At 50.2% G+C, this 15,979-nt stretch overlaps 1 protein-coding gene across 1 annotated transcript in view; it reads left to right on the top strand.

Annotated features, from left to right (window-relative positions):
- Positions 1 to 15,979, top strand: part of LOC133358245 (potassium voltage-gated channel subfamily H member 8-like) — a 77,663-nt gene that overhangs the window by 31,941 nt on the left and 29,743 nt on the right. The window contains exons 7-12 of the mRNA XM_061576487.1: positions 1,085 to 1,292; positions 4,042 to 4,239; positions 5,742 to 5,941; positions 8,032 to 8,184; positions 9,372 to 9,468; positions 10,487 to 10,701. Of these exons, the coding sequence (XP_061432471.1) occupies positions 1,085 to 1,292; positions 4,042 to 4,239; positions 5,742 to 5,941; positions 8,032 to 8,184; positions 9,372 to 9,468; positions 10,487 to 10,701 (1,071 nt within the window). The remainder of the gene's footprint in view (positions 1 to 1,084; positions 1,293 to 4,041; positions 4,240 to 5,741; positions 5,942 to 8,031; positions 8,185 to 9,371; positions 9,469 to 10,486; positions 10,702 to 15,979) is intronic.

Here is a 15,979-nt window from a genome sequence, read left to right as displayed (position 1 = left end):
CGAGACTACATTGAAGAGATGATTGTCACATGGCGTGTGCATCACTCAAATTAAGTGGGCACAAGAGAGGGCGATCTCGGGCACAGCATAGCGTTTCACCTGTTTGCTTGTGTGCGCATGACGTTTCGTGTGTGAAACGTATTTGGTTTGCGATCACCTCCTTGCTGAGCAATTATCTCAAATACCGCTTTGCACTGCTGCGTCTCGATTGCAACTCTGTACTGTGGACCATGCAGCCCGTGCAGCAGCAGCAGCAGCAGCAGGACCCCATGCAGCAGCAGCAGCACCAGTACATGCAGCAGCAGTACATGCAGCAGCAGCACCACCAGTCCATTCAGCAGCACCAGTGCATGCAGCAGCACCAGTACATGCAGCAGCAGTACATGCAGCAGCAGCACCACCAGTCCATTCAGCAGCACCAGTACATGCAGCAGCAGCAGTACATGCAGCAGCAGCAGTACATGCAGCAGCAGCACCACCAGTCCATTCAGCAGCACCAGTGCATGCAGCAGCACCAGTACATGCAGCAGCAGCAGTCTATGCAGCAGCACCAGTCCATTCAGCAGCAGCAGCAGCAGTCTATGCAGCAGCAGCCCATGCAACAGCACCAGTACATTCAACAGCAGCAGTACATGCAGCAGCAGCAGTACATTCAACAGCAGCACCAGTCCATTCAGCAGCAGCAGCAGTCTATGCAGCAGCAGCAGTACATGCAGCAGCACCAGTTCATTCAGCAGCAGCAGCCTATGCAGCAGCAGCACCAGTCCATTCATCAGCACCACCAGTCCATTCATCAGCACCACCAGTCCATTCAGCACCACCAGTCCATTCAGCAGCACCACCAGTCCATTCAGCACCACCAGTCCATTCAGCAGCACCACCAGTCCATTCAGCAGCAGCAGTACATTCAGCAGCAGCAGCAGCACCAGTCCATTCAACAGCAGCAGCCTATGCAGCAACAGCAGCAGCACATGCAGCCTATGCAGCAGCAGCCTATGCAGCAACAGCAGCAGCATATGCAGCAGCAGCAGCAGCAGCAGTCTATGCAGCAACAGTTCCCCTCTCTCTCTGGGTGCGAGCACAGACGTCGCTGGTGCACCTGCTGAAGACGGTGCGTCTGCTGCGACTGCTGCGTCTCCGCCAGAAGCTGGAGCGCTACTCGCAGTACAGCGCCGTCGTGCTGGCGATGCTCATGTGCACGTTCGCACTGCTCGCCCACTGGATGGCCTGCGTGTGGTTCGTCATCGGACGCAAGGAGATGGCAGCAAACGACCCGGAGACTTGGAACATCGGTGAGCCTCCTCCCCGACCTCATGGAACCTCCGCCTGCCGCCTGCCTCTGTCGCCACCACCACTCTCTCCCCCCCGGGAGCCCACGAGCAGGGCACCTTCGATTAGCGTACGGTGCGAAAGAAGCTCAACGTACCATTGGTTAGATTTTTGTCGCGATTTCTTTTATGCCTGACGATGATTGCTTGTGTTGCAATCGAAACGTCGTAGTATGCTATTATTTAATTTATTGTTTTATCTTTATACGTGACTTTACCGAAAGAACCAAAGAATAATTCCTGCTGTCAGGAAAGCTCAAAAATTAAGATTATACCATTGGAACCTCATTTGCCAGTACAAATATGACAATTGTTTTTTTACCCTTCTATCTGGCAACAAAACTGACACCTTTTTTTACAAGGAGTCATGTTTACATAGACCACAATACCTGCAGTCATAATGCAAACAAAAAACATAACTCTGTTGCCAGATAGAAGGGGAAAAAAACTATTATCAAGCTCAACATACATACGAGTATGGGATCTCTGTGGGTCTCTGTGAGTCTCTGTCGGTCTTTGTGGTTCTGTACGGGTCTCTGTGAGTCTCTGTCGGTCTTTGTGGTTCTGTACGAGTCTCTGGATCTCTGTGGGTCTCTGTGAGTCTCTGTCGGTATTTGTGGTTTTGTACGAGTCTCTGGATCTCTGTGGGTCTCTGTGAGTCTCTGTCGGTATTTGTGGTTTTGTACGAGTCTCTGGATCTCTGTGGGTCTCTGTGAGTCTCTGTCGGTCTTTGTGGTTCTGTACGAGTCTGTGGATCTCTGTGGGTCTCTGTGAGTCTCTATCTGTCCAAGATGAGGAAGCCACTGCAGATATGCACTATAGATGGAAAACTCGTTTCTTTAGAACTGCTTTTGCGTGTTTGGTTTGTTGTTCTACCCCCGCACCTCTAATTAACACGGTTGGCTACGTACGGTGCGAAAGAAGTTCAACATACATACATACTCAGTCCCGGCTATCAGTTGGAAAACACATTCCTGCGGAGGGAGCTGGTAGGAACGTTGGGTTGCTCGGTCAATGGCCAGGGTCAACGGCGGCGTGGTGTATTCCGCAAAAATATGGCCGACTGTGAGGGTGGGGACAAGCCGTCGTGAGTAGGTTAAACGTTGAGTTTTATAAGGGCACCACGGGGTGACCAGCCCCTCCCCACCCAGCCCCACCCCTCCCATCCTCCACCCAGCCCCACCCTCCCCACCCAGCCCCTCCCCACCCTCCCCTCCCCACCCAGCCTCTCCCCACCCTCCCCACCCAGCCCCACCCCTCCCATTTTTGGATGCACGACGGACGGACGGACACAATAATCCCCTGTGGGCTGGTGGAACCAGGTGGTTCCTACCAGTATTAGGATGCCAGTATAGGGGGCCGGTGTTGTGATGTGGTTGGTGGGTGTTTCTTTTATTTCCTCTTTGCAGGTCATTTGTGAAGTGAGGACAATTTGGACCTTGACGCTGGAAGGATTTACGGGGGCCACCCCTGACCCCCTGCCCCCACCCCCTGCCCCCCACTGCCCAATTTTCCCCTATCTTCATAGCCCGGCGCGGAGGTCACAGAGATCACAGTGGTCACGGAAATTGTGAATTTTCGACTGCGTGTATTTATGTGTGTGTGTGTGGGGAACGGTAGTGTAGCAGTTAGCGCGCTGCACTACGAACCTGGCGACCCGGGTTCGATTCCCACTCACGGCAAACACCAATGACGATTATCTGAACCGGTCCTGGGCCTCCCCTAGGTCGACTCAGCCTCAAATGAGTACCTGGTGCGGTGTGTAAACATCGCCACTAGGGAGACAAAGGCGGTCGGACGTGGTGCTGGCCACCCACCCCCTCGTGTACCGTTCCGGCCTTCATAGGTGCTCGTTAAACAGCACTTGCCCCTATAGTCTGTTAAGGCTATACGGGGGATCTTTGTTTCATCTTTGTGTATGTGCGTATGCGTGTTAGAGCGGAGCGGTAGCGTATCGGTTGGCGCGCTGCGCTACGAACGCCGGCGAGCAAAGTTTAATTTCCGCTCACGGCCACCAACACTGGTGACGATGATCTGAATCGGTCCTGGGCCCCCCCCCTAGGTCGACTCGGCCTCAACTGAGTACCTGGCACAATGTGTAAACATCACCACTGGGGAGACAAAGGCAGCCGGGAGTGGTGTTGGCCACCCACCACTTCGTGTGCTGTGCCAGCCTTCACAGGTGCTTGCTAACAGCACTTTGTTTAAAGGCTGTACAGGCTTTTTTTTGTAATTGGGGTGAGGTGCCCAGGACCAGTTCAGACGCCGCTTGCCACTGATGTTAACCACCGCCCTGAATCAAACCAAGGCTACCAAGTCCCACGGCGCGCCAACCACCGCGCCACCACTCCGCCACCCTTTTACAATTCAGTCGATTGACGATCCAGCGCTACTCGCTAACAGCCCTTGCCCCCCCCCCCCCCCAAAAAAAAAATTCCATCAAGGCTATACGGGGGAGCTGGGGTGGTGGGATCTGCCCCAACAGTCTGGAACGATATCCCTCTGCACATTCGCAGCATCACCTCAATCGCCTCCTTCAAGAGACACTTACAAACTCACCTCTACAACCCACGTGCTTTCGAGCGACTCTGAGCTTGGCTCCGCGCCTCTGAGTTGCGGCCACTACGTCTGCAAATCTGCGCGCGTTACAAATTTTACTTACATCATTATTATTATTTTTATTTTGTCGAACGCGTAAATCTCGTCCCGCAAGGCTGGCTGCACGAGCTGGGCAAGCGGCTGGACCGGCCGTACTACGCGAACAACACCCGCGGGGGACCCAACCTGCGCAGCGCCTACATCGCGTCTCTCTACTTCGCGCTGAGCAGCCTCACCAGCGTCGGCTTCGGCAACGTGTCGGCAAACACGGACGCCGAGAAGATCTTCTCCATATGCGCCATGCTCACCGGGGGTGAGTCGGTCGCCTGCTTTCCCCCGACAGATTTTCCCGATGGGATGGAATTTTTCGTTGCACGTGGACGACAGTTCTGCTCTCCGACGCGTTAGCGATGCTTTGTCCGACGTTCCGCGCCACGCGCCGCGAGCTTCTTCAGGGATAAAATTTGTATTGTGATATCGAGTTTCCAGTGGTATTCGTAATTGTGGGTCACTTTTTTTATCTTACCTAGAAGAGTTTTATTTTTTTGGGAGTTAGATAGCGTAAATACCAATGTGTCGTTAAACCTGTTAAACCCGCCACCACCACCCAACACGGCCAATTAGTCGGGATTTGTCACGTGAACAAAACGTGCTAATTAGTTACTAGTTCAGCACACCGGTGTGTTGGAAAGTAGACCCACTGCAACACACAATATTTATAATTCATGTTCGGTGACGTTTCGCCGGTAATTATAACAACCAGCATCATCAGGTGACAGCCAGGGAGTTGTTTGAATTGTCTAACTTCACTTCTCGTACAAAGGAATATTCCTGGAAACTTGTTTCACTTTCACTCACCCTAATGGCAGCAATCAACGGTTTAGTAATTATTTAAATGTTGCGATGCTGAGATGCATATTAGGCGCGTGCTGTCCATTACGCAAGACATAATTAAATAGTTAAAAAAAAGTCCAAATTGATTACATCCTATAATAACTGCCTTTGTTCCAAATTACCCCCAAAAAAACTATTGGCAAAACACAACGCAGTAGGTAATAGCTGTTTTAATTTACACTTTAATCATTGAGTGTGCTATTTACTCAAAACGCTTGTGTCAAAATGAAAGCGAGCAATGGTAATCGCGATATTTTCCAAAACAAAATTATTCTTCCCTACTGCTGCGTTGCCCGTGATGCAGACGCACAGTTGACAACAACAACGACAACTTATCTTCTTGGTTCTTTCGGTAAAGTCACGTAGAATGGAAATAATAAAATAATAAAAATAAAACATAATAAAATAATTCTCACGACGTTTCCGCCACAACGCAAACAGCCGTCCTCAGGTGAAGACCAGGTCTGTCGGGGAGACAGAGTCTGAATGAAATAGTTAATTATTTTATTATGTTTTATTTTTATTATTTTATTACTTCCCTTCTACGTGACTTTACCGAAAGAACCAAGAAGATGAATCCCTGCAGTCACGAAAGCTTTAAATCGAAATTTAACGACAACTCACACTGTGGCCTTAATAAAAATATATATTAAATCTACGACGTTTCAGGCAATGGCCCTTTCTCCATAGCACATGCCACATCGCCGATTTTCTAAAAAAAAAAATATTTTAAGTCAGTGTTGTGTTGATAAAGCGAGTTGAGTGTTTGATTTTCCGTACCGAACGCTACCATCACCGTGGATCCTGCATCTCGGCAACAACTGGCTCGTCGCTCATCACGTGATGACAGCGTTGACTACGTCGACGGAGTGGCTGAGCAGTGGTGATGACCGGCGTTGTCTCGCGTTGTCCGTCCCGCAGCCCTCATGCACGCCGTGGTGTTCGGCAACGTGACGGCAATCATCCAGAGGATGTACTCTCGTTGGTCTCTCTACCACACCAAGACCAAGGACCTCAAGGACTTCATCCGCATCCACCGACTGCCTAAGCAGCTCAAGCAGCGAATGCTCGAGTACTTCCAGACCACGTGGGCCCTCAACAACGGCATCGACACGCACGAGGTGCAGTGTTTTGTTTTCTTTCATTTTTAGTGATTCGTGACGACGTCTTTTAGTACCACCTTCACCTTTCTGGCTCCACCCACACCTCAAACCCCCCCCCCCCCCCCCCATTCTGCACCCGTTCCCCTTGGCTCCTGCCCCCTCCTCTTACCCTATATATTGATGCCCCATCACAAATAACTCCCACTACGGTTATTTTGCTGTGCCTTTTTTACACCTGATGAAGGAAGCTTGTGTTGCCTCCGAAACGTCGTGAGTTAAATAATTTATTTTCATTGATTATTATTATTTTTACCTACGTGACTTTACCGAAAAAAACCTAAGAGTATGATAGGGGGGTGCTTCGAAAAACTGTGAACACTTTTGAGAATTTGCAACGACGCCGCGCGAAATTTGCTGACTTCGGGCTCTGGACACCACCTGGAGAAGATTCCAGGCGTAGCGTTGACGACGATGGCAAACAAGTGGGAGACTATATTCTTGGTTCTTTCGGTAAAGTCACGTAGGTAGAAATAAAATCAATCACGACGTTTTGATCGCAACACAAGCGACCGTTACCAGGCGGAACCAATGCAGCAGGACAACTGCTGATTTAAATAATCGAAACGTCGTGATTTGTTTTATTTTATTTTCTACCCACGTGGCTTTACCGAAGAAACCAAAGAGTATGGATTCCTGCAGTCACGAAAGCTTCAAATCAAGATTGAAGTGGGAGACTTTTTTTAACTATTAACGTGCGTTTGTTACGTGACAGTGTATTATTATCCATTAATATCAAAAACAATTCCAATAAAAACGATAGGCTCATGTGAGTGAGAAAGTGTGTGAGAGAGTGAGAGAGTGAGTGTGAGAGAGTGAGAAAGAGTGTGAGAGTGAGAGAGTGTGTGAGAGAGTGTGTGAGAGAGTGTGAGTGAGTGTGAGAGTGAGTGTGAGAGTGAGTGTGAGAGAGTGAGAGAGAGTGTGAGAGAGTGTGTGAGAGTGTGTGAGAGAATGTGAGAGAGTGAGAGAGTGTGTGAAGCGCCCCGTATTTCAGTCGGAATATTTATTGATCCTGGAGAAATCCGACGACGAGCTGTGGGCAGGCACGTGCAGCCCGCTTGCGCGTTGTCCGAAGGAACGGGCGCTGCCGTGCTGCGTTTGTGCCGCACAGGGACAGCTGCTGCTGGGGGTGCCCCCTTTCAAATGCGCTGAGATGAGATTCGTACGCAGGGCGCTTATCGCGTGCAAAGGCGCCGTGAGACGCCCTGGCGTGAAGGGAGTTCTGTCAAAAAAACGTATTGTTAGATTAAAAATATGACTTAATGTTAATATAATTTTAGTAAATAGAATATTATCGTAATATAATATAATCGACAACTTAACAAACCGATGCGGATGCATTTTCTTGGTACCCTATGCGTGTGCGAGCCCAATTATGATAATGATTAGTATTACATCTTCTGGGTTCTTTCGGTAAAGTCACGTAGAAGGAAAATAATAAAATAATAAAACATAATAAAATACAATTCTCACGACGTTTCGGCCACAACGCAAGCAGCCGTCCTTAGGTGAAGAACAGGTCTGTCGTGACTTTACCGAAAGAACCAAGAAGATGAATCCCTGCAGTCACGAAAGCTTTAAATCGAAAATTAGTATTACAGTTAGTATTAGTCATAATCAACGTTTTTGGGTTTAGATCGCGTTATTTATAAATGTGTCGTAACCCTCCACCACCCGACACGGCCAATCAGTAAAAAAGTGTCACGTTGACAAAAGACAAATAGTTCACTGCTTTTTTACTGATTGGCCGTGTCGGGTGGTGGAGGGTTACGACACATTTATAAATAACGCGATCTAAACCCAAAAACGTTGATTATGAATAACATTGGTCGCGAAAGCCTACGTGTTAAACTGAGTTAGTATTAGATTGATTATTTCGGCCACCGACTCAAAACATGACAACTGAAAAATGTGGCCAAATCCCCTTCAAGCAAACCGCTCCCCGCGCCGCGATTACAAACCGCCCGTCGCGCCGCCAGCCCCATGCCGCCCGCCCTTGACGCAGCGCCCGACCGCCGCAACTTGCGGCCGTGGGTGTCCCGTTCGCGCAGCTGCTGCGTTACTTCCCGGAGGAACTGCAGGCCGACGTGGCGCTGCACCTCAACAAGGAGATGCTGCGGCTGCCACTCTTCCAGTCGGCGTCACGCGGCTGCCTGCGCTCACTCTCGCTGCGCGTCAAGCCATCGTTCTGCGTGCCCGGGGAGGTGAGCAAGAGGGCCAAGACCCCCACCCCCCTTCCTTCCTCCCTCCCCCCCTGGCGGTGGTGGCTATGAGATGTTAACTGCCTCGCCTGGTCTACAGGAGGTCGTGGGTTCGATCCCGAGCCTGACGCCTGCTGCTGTATATTTGGAGTCTGCGTCTCTCTCTCATCATCATCATCACGGTGGCTAGGAGATGTTAACTGCCTCGCCTGGTCTACAGGAGGTCGTGGGTTCGATCCCGAGCCTGACGCCTGCTGCTGTATATTTGGAGTTTGCGTGTCTCTTTCTCTTTCATCATCATCACGGTGGCTAGGAGATGTTAACTACCTCGCTTGGTATACAGGAGGTCGTGGGTTCGATCCCGACCCTGACGCCTGCTGTATATTTGGAGTTTGCGTGTCTCTCTCATAATCATCACGGTGGCTAGGAGATGTTAACTGCCTCGCCTGGTATACAGGAGGTCGTGGGTTCGATCCCGAGCCTGACGCCTGCTGCATATTTGGAGTTTGCGTGTCTCTCTCTCTCATCATCATCACGGTGGCTAGGAGATGTTAACTGCCTCGCCTGGTATACAGGAGGTCGTGGGTTCGATCCCGAGCCTGACGCCTGCTGCTGCTGTATATTTGGAGTTTGCGTGTCTCTTTCTCTTTCATCATCATCACGGTGGCTAGGAGATGTTAACTACCTCGCTTGGTATACAGGAGGTCGTGGGTTCGATCCCGACCCTGACGCCTGCTGTATATTTGGAGTTTGCGTGTCTCTTTCTCTCTCATCATCATCACGGTGGCTAGGAGATGTTAACTGCCTCGCCTGGTATACAGGAGGTCGTGAGTTCGATAGCAGTGTTGGTGGCAGTGAGCGGAAATTTAAACTCTGCTCGCCGGGTTCGTAGTGCAGCGCGCCAACTACTATGCCACCACTTCCTCATAACATTTTCGTGTTCTCCCCGCGGTCGCGTAGATTTTTCTCCGGCACCTCCGGTTTGCATACGTAACGTACACCAACTCGCGCCATGATACACGTGCCGTGCAAAAGGGGCCGTCCGTAAGTGGCGTCACGCGATTTTGACTTTTTGTGACGCCGTGTGACAATTGGGGGGGAGGGGTCAAAAATCGTTCAAAATCGCGTGACGTCATTTATGGACGGTCCCAATACGGTGTGGGGCACACCTTTGTGCTTGTGCGTGTCAGGTGCTGCTCCGGCAAGGCGACGCTCTGCAGGCCCTCTACTTCGTGTGCTCTGGCTCCATGGAGGTGCTCAAGGACGGCACGGTACTCGCCATCCTCGGTAACGAGCGCGCCGCTACCCCCCCCCCCAAACCTCCAGCACAGCGTTATAGGAGAGCAGACTGCAGGATAAATGGGGGGGGGGGGCAGGGTGGGGTTTTTGTCTCTCTCTCTCTGTCGGCTGGGGAGCCGGACAAGCCCCTCTCTGCACCAGCGTGGACGGCACCCTCGTGGTGTTCACCTTCTGAAGCGCTCGCTCGTCACCGTGGCATGCGCGATGACCACCACCATCACCACAACCACCACCACTACCACCACCACAACCACCACAACTACAACCACCACCACAACCACCACAACCACCACCACCACGTGGCTTTTCTTTAGTGTTGTGCGCGGTGCTGTTAGCGCCACAGCGCGTGGATTTCGAGCATTTGTTTTCATTTGTGTTGCTGGTGACTTTGTGTATTTCGTATCGGAATCGCCTCCAGTGCTGTTGCTGCTGGCGGCAATAAAAGTTGTTTAAGAGTCAAAGTCTCTCTCTCTCACACACTCTCTCACTCACTCTCTCACGACTCACTCTTTCACACTCTCACGACTCACCCTCTCACTCTCTTTCACTCTCTCACACACTGTCTCACTCTCTCACACTCACTCTCACACTCTCCCACACTCTCTCACTCTCTCACACACTCTCTCACACTCACTATCACACTCTCCCACACTCTCTCACTCTCTCACTCTCAAACTCTCTCACTCTCTCACTCTCTCTCTCTCTCTGTCTCTCTCACTCTCTCACTCTCTCACACACTCTCTCACTCTCTCACACTCACTCTCTCACTCTCTCACACTCTCTCACTCTCTCACACACTCTCTCTCTCACACACTCTCTCCCTCTCTCTCTCTCTCTGTCTCTCTCACTCTCTCACTCTCACACTCTCTCACTCTCACTCTTTCACACACTCTCTCACACTCTTTCTCTCACTCTCCCACTCTCTCTCTCTCTCACACACTCACTCTCACTCCCACTCTCTCTCGCTCACTCACTCTCTCTGTCTCTCTCACTCTCTCTCTCTCAGGGAAGGGAGACCTCATCGGCTCGGACCTGACCGTCATTGAGGAGGTGGTGAAGACCAACGCCGACGTGAAGGCCCTCACGTACTGCGCCCTTCAGTGCATCGGCCTTCGGGGCCTCTACAACGTCCTGTCGCTCTATCCCGAGTATGCGTGCCACTTCCTCAGGGACCTGCAGAACGACCTCACCTATAACCTGCGGCTCGGGCACTTCCAGCCGGTGAGGTCGCGCCCGGCGTTTTCATTTTATTGTTCTTTGCTTTTTTTGTAGTCCTCTTAAATTATATTTAAAAAAAATATATATTTGTTAAATTAATTCTAGATTTGAAGTTTTCGTGACTGCAAGGGTCCATACTCTTTGGGTTTGTTCGGTGAAGTCACGTAGGTGAAAACAATGAAATAAAAATAAAACAACTAAATTAAATCACGAAGTTTCGGAAGCAACACAAGCATCCGTCATCAGGTGTGACCGCTCCAGCAAAATTACTGCAGTGATTTAATTTAGTTGTTTTGTTTTTATTTTATTCGGTTTTCACCTACGTGACTTTACCGAAAAAACCAAAGAGTATTTGTTCAATTATCTCGTTACTTTCTGCTTGCACACCAACCAACCACCACCACCACCACGAAACGCAGCGTCGCCAAATACCTTTGGCTTCATACGGAACCTGGAGCTCGCTCGCTCGCTCGCTCGCTCGCTCGCTCTCAAGCCTGCAGCTTCCTTCAAGATGTTTCGTGTTCTTTGCAATTCTCCCGTTCACCTGTGGTCCTGCAGCTTCCTTCAAGAAGTTTAGTTGCCTTTGATTGTTTTTTCAGTCCCCCCCTCGCCTTTTCATTTTTGTTCTTCTCGTTCTCCCGTTCACCTGGGGTTCTGCAACGCCTTGAAGAAAAATCGAATTCAAAGCAACGCAAAGAGAACTTTAAAAAATTAACCCGTAAAAACAAAGTTTTTCACTATAAATCCTTTATATGCGTGGCATCGGGGCGGCTAGAGTCCTCTCGTCCTCTGGCTTGAGATGGCTGCCACCTATGGGTCAAATGATTGTCTGCCACCATTAAGCAATTGGTAATTAAATATTAAAAAGTTTCCCCCTAAACAGTGTAAAATTTTGATTTTTTTTTTCTCACGAAAATGTATTGTCACGCGCAACGAGTCTGTGTGCAAAATGTCAGCTCGATTGAATCACGGGAAGTGGGTTAAAAAACGACCGAAAGATTTGCACGGTCGTAAGCAAGCAAGCAAGCACGCAAGCAAGCAAGCAAGTGAACTTAATATAAGTATAACCCGTAAAAACAAAGTTTTTCACTATAAATCTTTTATATGCGTGGCGGCTAGAGTCCTCTCGTCCCCTGGCTTGAGATGGCTGCCACCTATGGGTCAGATGATTGTTTGCCAGTATTAAGCAATTGGTAATTAAATATTTAATTTGTTTTCCCTAAACAGTGTAACATTTTGGAAAAAAAGATTTCACGAACATTAATTGTCTCGCACAACGAGTCTGTGTGCAAAATGTCAGCTCGATTGGATCACGGGAAGTGGGTTAAAAAACGATCGAAAGATTTGCACGGTCGTAAGCAAGCAAGCAAGCACGCAAGCAAGCAAGCGAACTTAATATAAAGGATTTAATAAAGGAATAAAAAAAAACTTCTTGAAATGAGCTGAAGGCTTGCGAGCGAGCCAGCTCCAGGTTCCGTATTAAGCGAAAGGAATTTGGCGACGTTTCTTTGGTGGTGGCGGCGGTGGTGGTCCCGTGTAAACTGAATGCCAATTTCGAGGTCCTGCTGCTGCTGTTGCTGCTGCTAGCCACGATGAGAGGGCTTCAGCAGAGCGAGCTGAGAGTGCTTGGCTGCTATAAGTGTCCGCGTGATGAGCATATTTGTTCGAGTGGTCATTTGCAACGAACAAAAACATTCGGACCGCGACAACCAGCGCCAACGGCCGACTCTTTTTTCTTTCAAACGACGTCCGCTGCCGAGCAGACGGTGCGCACGTCGTGGCCAACACAGAGGAGATGTTGACTACCTCGCCTGGTATACAGGAAGTCGTGGGTTCGATCCCGACCCTAACACCTGCTGTATATTTGAAGTTTGCGTGTTTCTCTCTCTCATCATCATCACGGTGGCTAGGAGATGCTAACTATCTCGCCTGGTATACAGGAGGTCGTGGGTACGATCCCGACCCTGACGCCTGCTGCTGTATATTTGAAGTTTGCGTGTTTCTCTCTTTCATCATCATCACGGTGGCTAGGAGATGTTAACTACCTCGCCTGGTATACAGGAGGTCGTCGGTTCGATCCCGACCCTAACGCCTGCTGCTGTATATTTGGAGTTTGCGTGTCTCTCTCTCTCATCATCATCACGGTGGCTAGGAGATGTTAAATACCTCGCCTGGTATACAGGAGGTCGTGGGTTCGATCCCGACCCTTACGCCTGCTGTATATTTGAAGTTTGCGTGTCTTTCTCTCTCTCCGTGGTGGCGTGGATTTTTCTCCGGGTCCTCCCGGTTTTTCCTTCCACATTTTATTAATCGGCGTCGCACGTTTTTAGAGTGTTTTGCTGCTATACATTTCCACGTCATAATGATGATGCTGATGATAAGCCCACTTCGTTGAGCTATCGTTTGTGTTAGCCAGGTCGCTTCTTACAAAAAATGTAAATTTATAACTCAGTGTGGCCCTTACCTGTTAAAGTAAAAATAAACACGTGTTGGTTTAATAGTGAAGCAACACGGAGCTGCTGTCCTCTCCCCCTGGTGCTGCCCGGCTGGCGGGGTGGGGGGGCTGTGGGGAGGGGCGAGTGGGGGGTTGGGTTACACACGATGGAGGGATGGGGCTGTACATGTAATGAAAACATCGCTTCCCATCGCTAACAACCGCCCCCACCTCCTTGCCCTCCCCACCCTCCCCGCTTCCCCCCACCACACCCACCTACTCGCTCCCTGCCCATCTTACCCCACCTCCCCGCACCCCCTACCTCCATGCTCTCCCCTACCGCCCTTCCTCCCAGACCTAACCTCCCCTCACCTCCCTGCTCTCCTCACCGCCCCCCGACCTCCCCCCCCCTCCTCCCTGCTCCCCCCCACCGCCCCCCCCGACATCCCCCCCACCTCCCTGCTCTCCCCCACCGCCCCCCCCACCTCCCACCCGGTGTTGGTGATCCCGTGGGGCTCACCCTGGAACGCGCGCGATTCGCATAACGCGTTCGCGTGCGTGCCGGTGCACGAGCCGTGAATCTATTGGAGGGCGTGCGGAGATTGGTGGCTTTGTCATTTGATGAATTTGGCTCAGTCGATCGCCTTCATCTCTCTCTCTCTGTCTCCACGCGCGTCTCACGCGTGGGCGCTCTGATATCGTTTGAGAAACGCGTCGCGCGGTTTAATGCGCTCGCTCCGTGTGTGTGTGTGTATCCCGTGCCGTGCCGTGCCGGCCTTTGATGGTGCTACTCGCTAACGGCACTTGCCACAACAACAGTGGTTGTTAGCGCACCGCGCTACGAGCGAGCCAGTCCACCCCGGTTCGATTCCCGTTCACGGCCACCGCCAGTCACGATTTTATCTTTAACGGTTCCTGACTGAGCCTCCCCTAGGTCGACTCGGCCTCAAATGAGTACCTGGTAGCAGTGTGTAAACATCGCCACTGGGGAGACAAAGGCGGCCGGGCATGCAAAAACAAATACCCCCCCGTATAACCATAACAGACATTTGGGGCAAGTGCTGTTAGCGATCACTTACGAAGGCCGGCACGGCACACGAGGGGGTGGGTGGCCAGCACCACGCTCGGCTGCCTTTGTCTCCCCATTGTCGATGTTTACACACCGCTCCAGGTACTCATTTTAGGCTGAGTCAACCTAGGGGATGCCGAGAACCGGTTCAAATAATCGTCACCGGTGTTGCCCGTTTGCGGCTAATTTTACTCGGGTTCATAGCGCAGTGCGCTAACCGCCACACACACGCATGCACACACACACAAGCACAGAAACACATACACACCCCAAATATCAAAGAAAAAAGATTCCCCGTGTAGCCTGAACAGACTGTAGGGGCAAGTGCTGTTAGCGAGCACCTATGAAGGCCGGAACGGTACACGAGGGGGGTGGGTGGCCAGCACCACGCCCGACCGCCTTTGTCTCCCTAGTGGCGATGTTTACACACCTCACCAGGTACTCATTTGAGGCTGAGTCGACCTAGGGGAGGCCCAGGACCGGTTCAGATAATCGTCACTGGTGTTGGCCGTGAGCGGGAATCGAACTCGTGTCGCCGGGTTCATAGCGCAGCGCGCTAACCGCTGCACTAGCGCTGCCCATAATATATGCACACATGCACAGGCATGCACACGCACTCACACGTGTGCATGCAACCACACATGCATGCAGGCTCACATACGCGCATAGACACACACTCATGCACACAGATGTGCACTTACAACAACACGTGCATGCACACACAGACGTTCACACGTACGCACATGCATGCATGCACACACACGCATGCACGCACACATTTGCAGTCACGCACGTACAAAGATTTAATCTTTTTATTTTTTACAATGTTTCATAAATCTCAAAACATAATTTCCCGTTCCAAGACCTCGTCTTTCGTTCGTCTCCGCCAGCCCACACGCACATCGTGGAGATAATTGGCTTAGAATGCGGGTGTTAATTGCCTGATGTGAAACGCAAACCGTGTAATGACGAAACCTCCCCTCGCCTCCCAACCCAAACCCAACCCACCCACCCACCCGGGCGAGATTTAAAATCCGGTGCCGCGGAGCTGAAATGTTATTTTTAGGGGGAATTTTAAGATGATTCAACAGAGAACGTTACGGACAAGAAATCTGCCGTCGGTTGACATCGGTTTGAGAGTGTGCGCAGTCACCCTCGTTTCACTCGTCCAGGTGAATAAGAAACGACAACGAACGATCACGTTAAATGTTTTCGTTTTTTACTCATCGCTTGTCGCGTGAAATAATTTCTACTCGGAGAATTAGGAAAATCTTCTTGGTTCTTTCGGTAAAGTCACGTAGAAGGGAAATAATAAAATAATAAAAAATAAAACATAATTCAGACGTTGTCTTTCAGACAGACCTGTTCTTCACCTGAGGACGGCTGCTTGCGTTGTGGCCGAAACGTCGTGAGAATTATTTTGTGATGTTTTATTTTTATTATTTTATTATTTCCCTTCTACGTGACTTTACCGAAAGAACCAAGAAGATGAATCCCTGCAGTCACGAAAGCTTTAAATCGAAAATTAGGAAAATGTTTGGCACGTTCACAATTTACGTCTGTGAACATTGTATAATTAGCGTCCGATCTTTTTTTTTTACATTGTGAAATTAAAACTGGGAAATGAAATCTACAGACAACATCAAATGTTCAAATCTGATTTCAGATAATTTTCTTTTTTAAATCCCCCTTTAATTAGTGCCTTCATTTCAGACGAAACAGTCCGGAAAATTATTCCATTGACTTTCCACATCCATCTTTTAGTGGTTCTATCATGC

Source organism: Lethenteron reissneri, chromosome 61 (genome assembly GCF_015708825.2).
Source record: "Lethenteron reissneri isolate LAM-NWPU_2019-01 chromosome 61, ASM1570882v1, whole genome shotgun sequence".
Classification (NCBI taxonomy): domain Eukaryota; kingdom Metazoa; phylum Chordata; class Hyperoartia; order Petromyzontiformes; family Petromyzontidae; genus Lethenteron; species Lethenteron reissneri.
The sequence above is the reverse complement of the archived record's forward strand: the minus strand, read 5'-3'. Positions and strand labels throughout refer to the sequence as shown.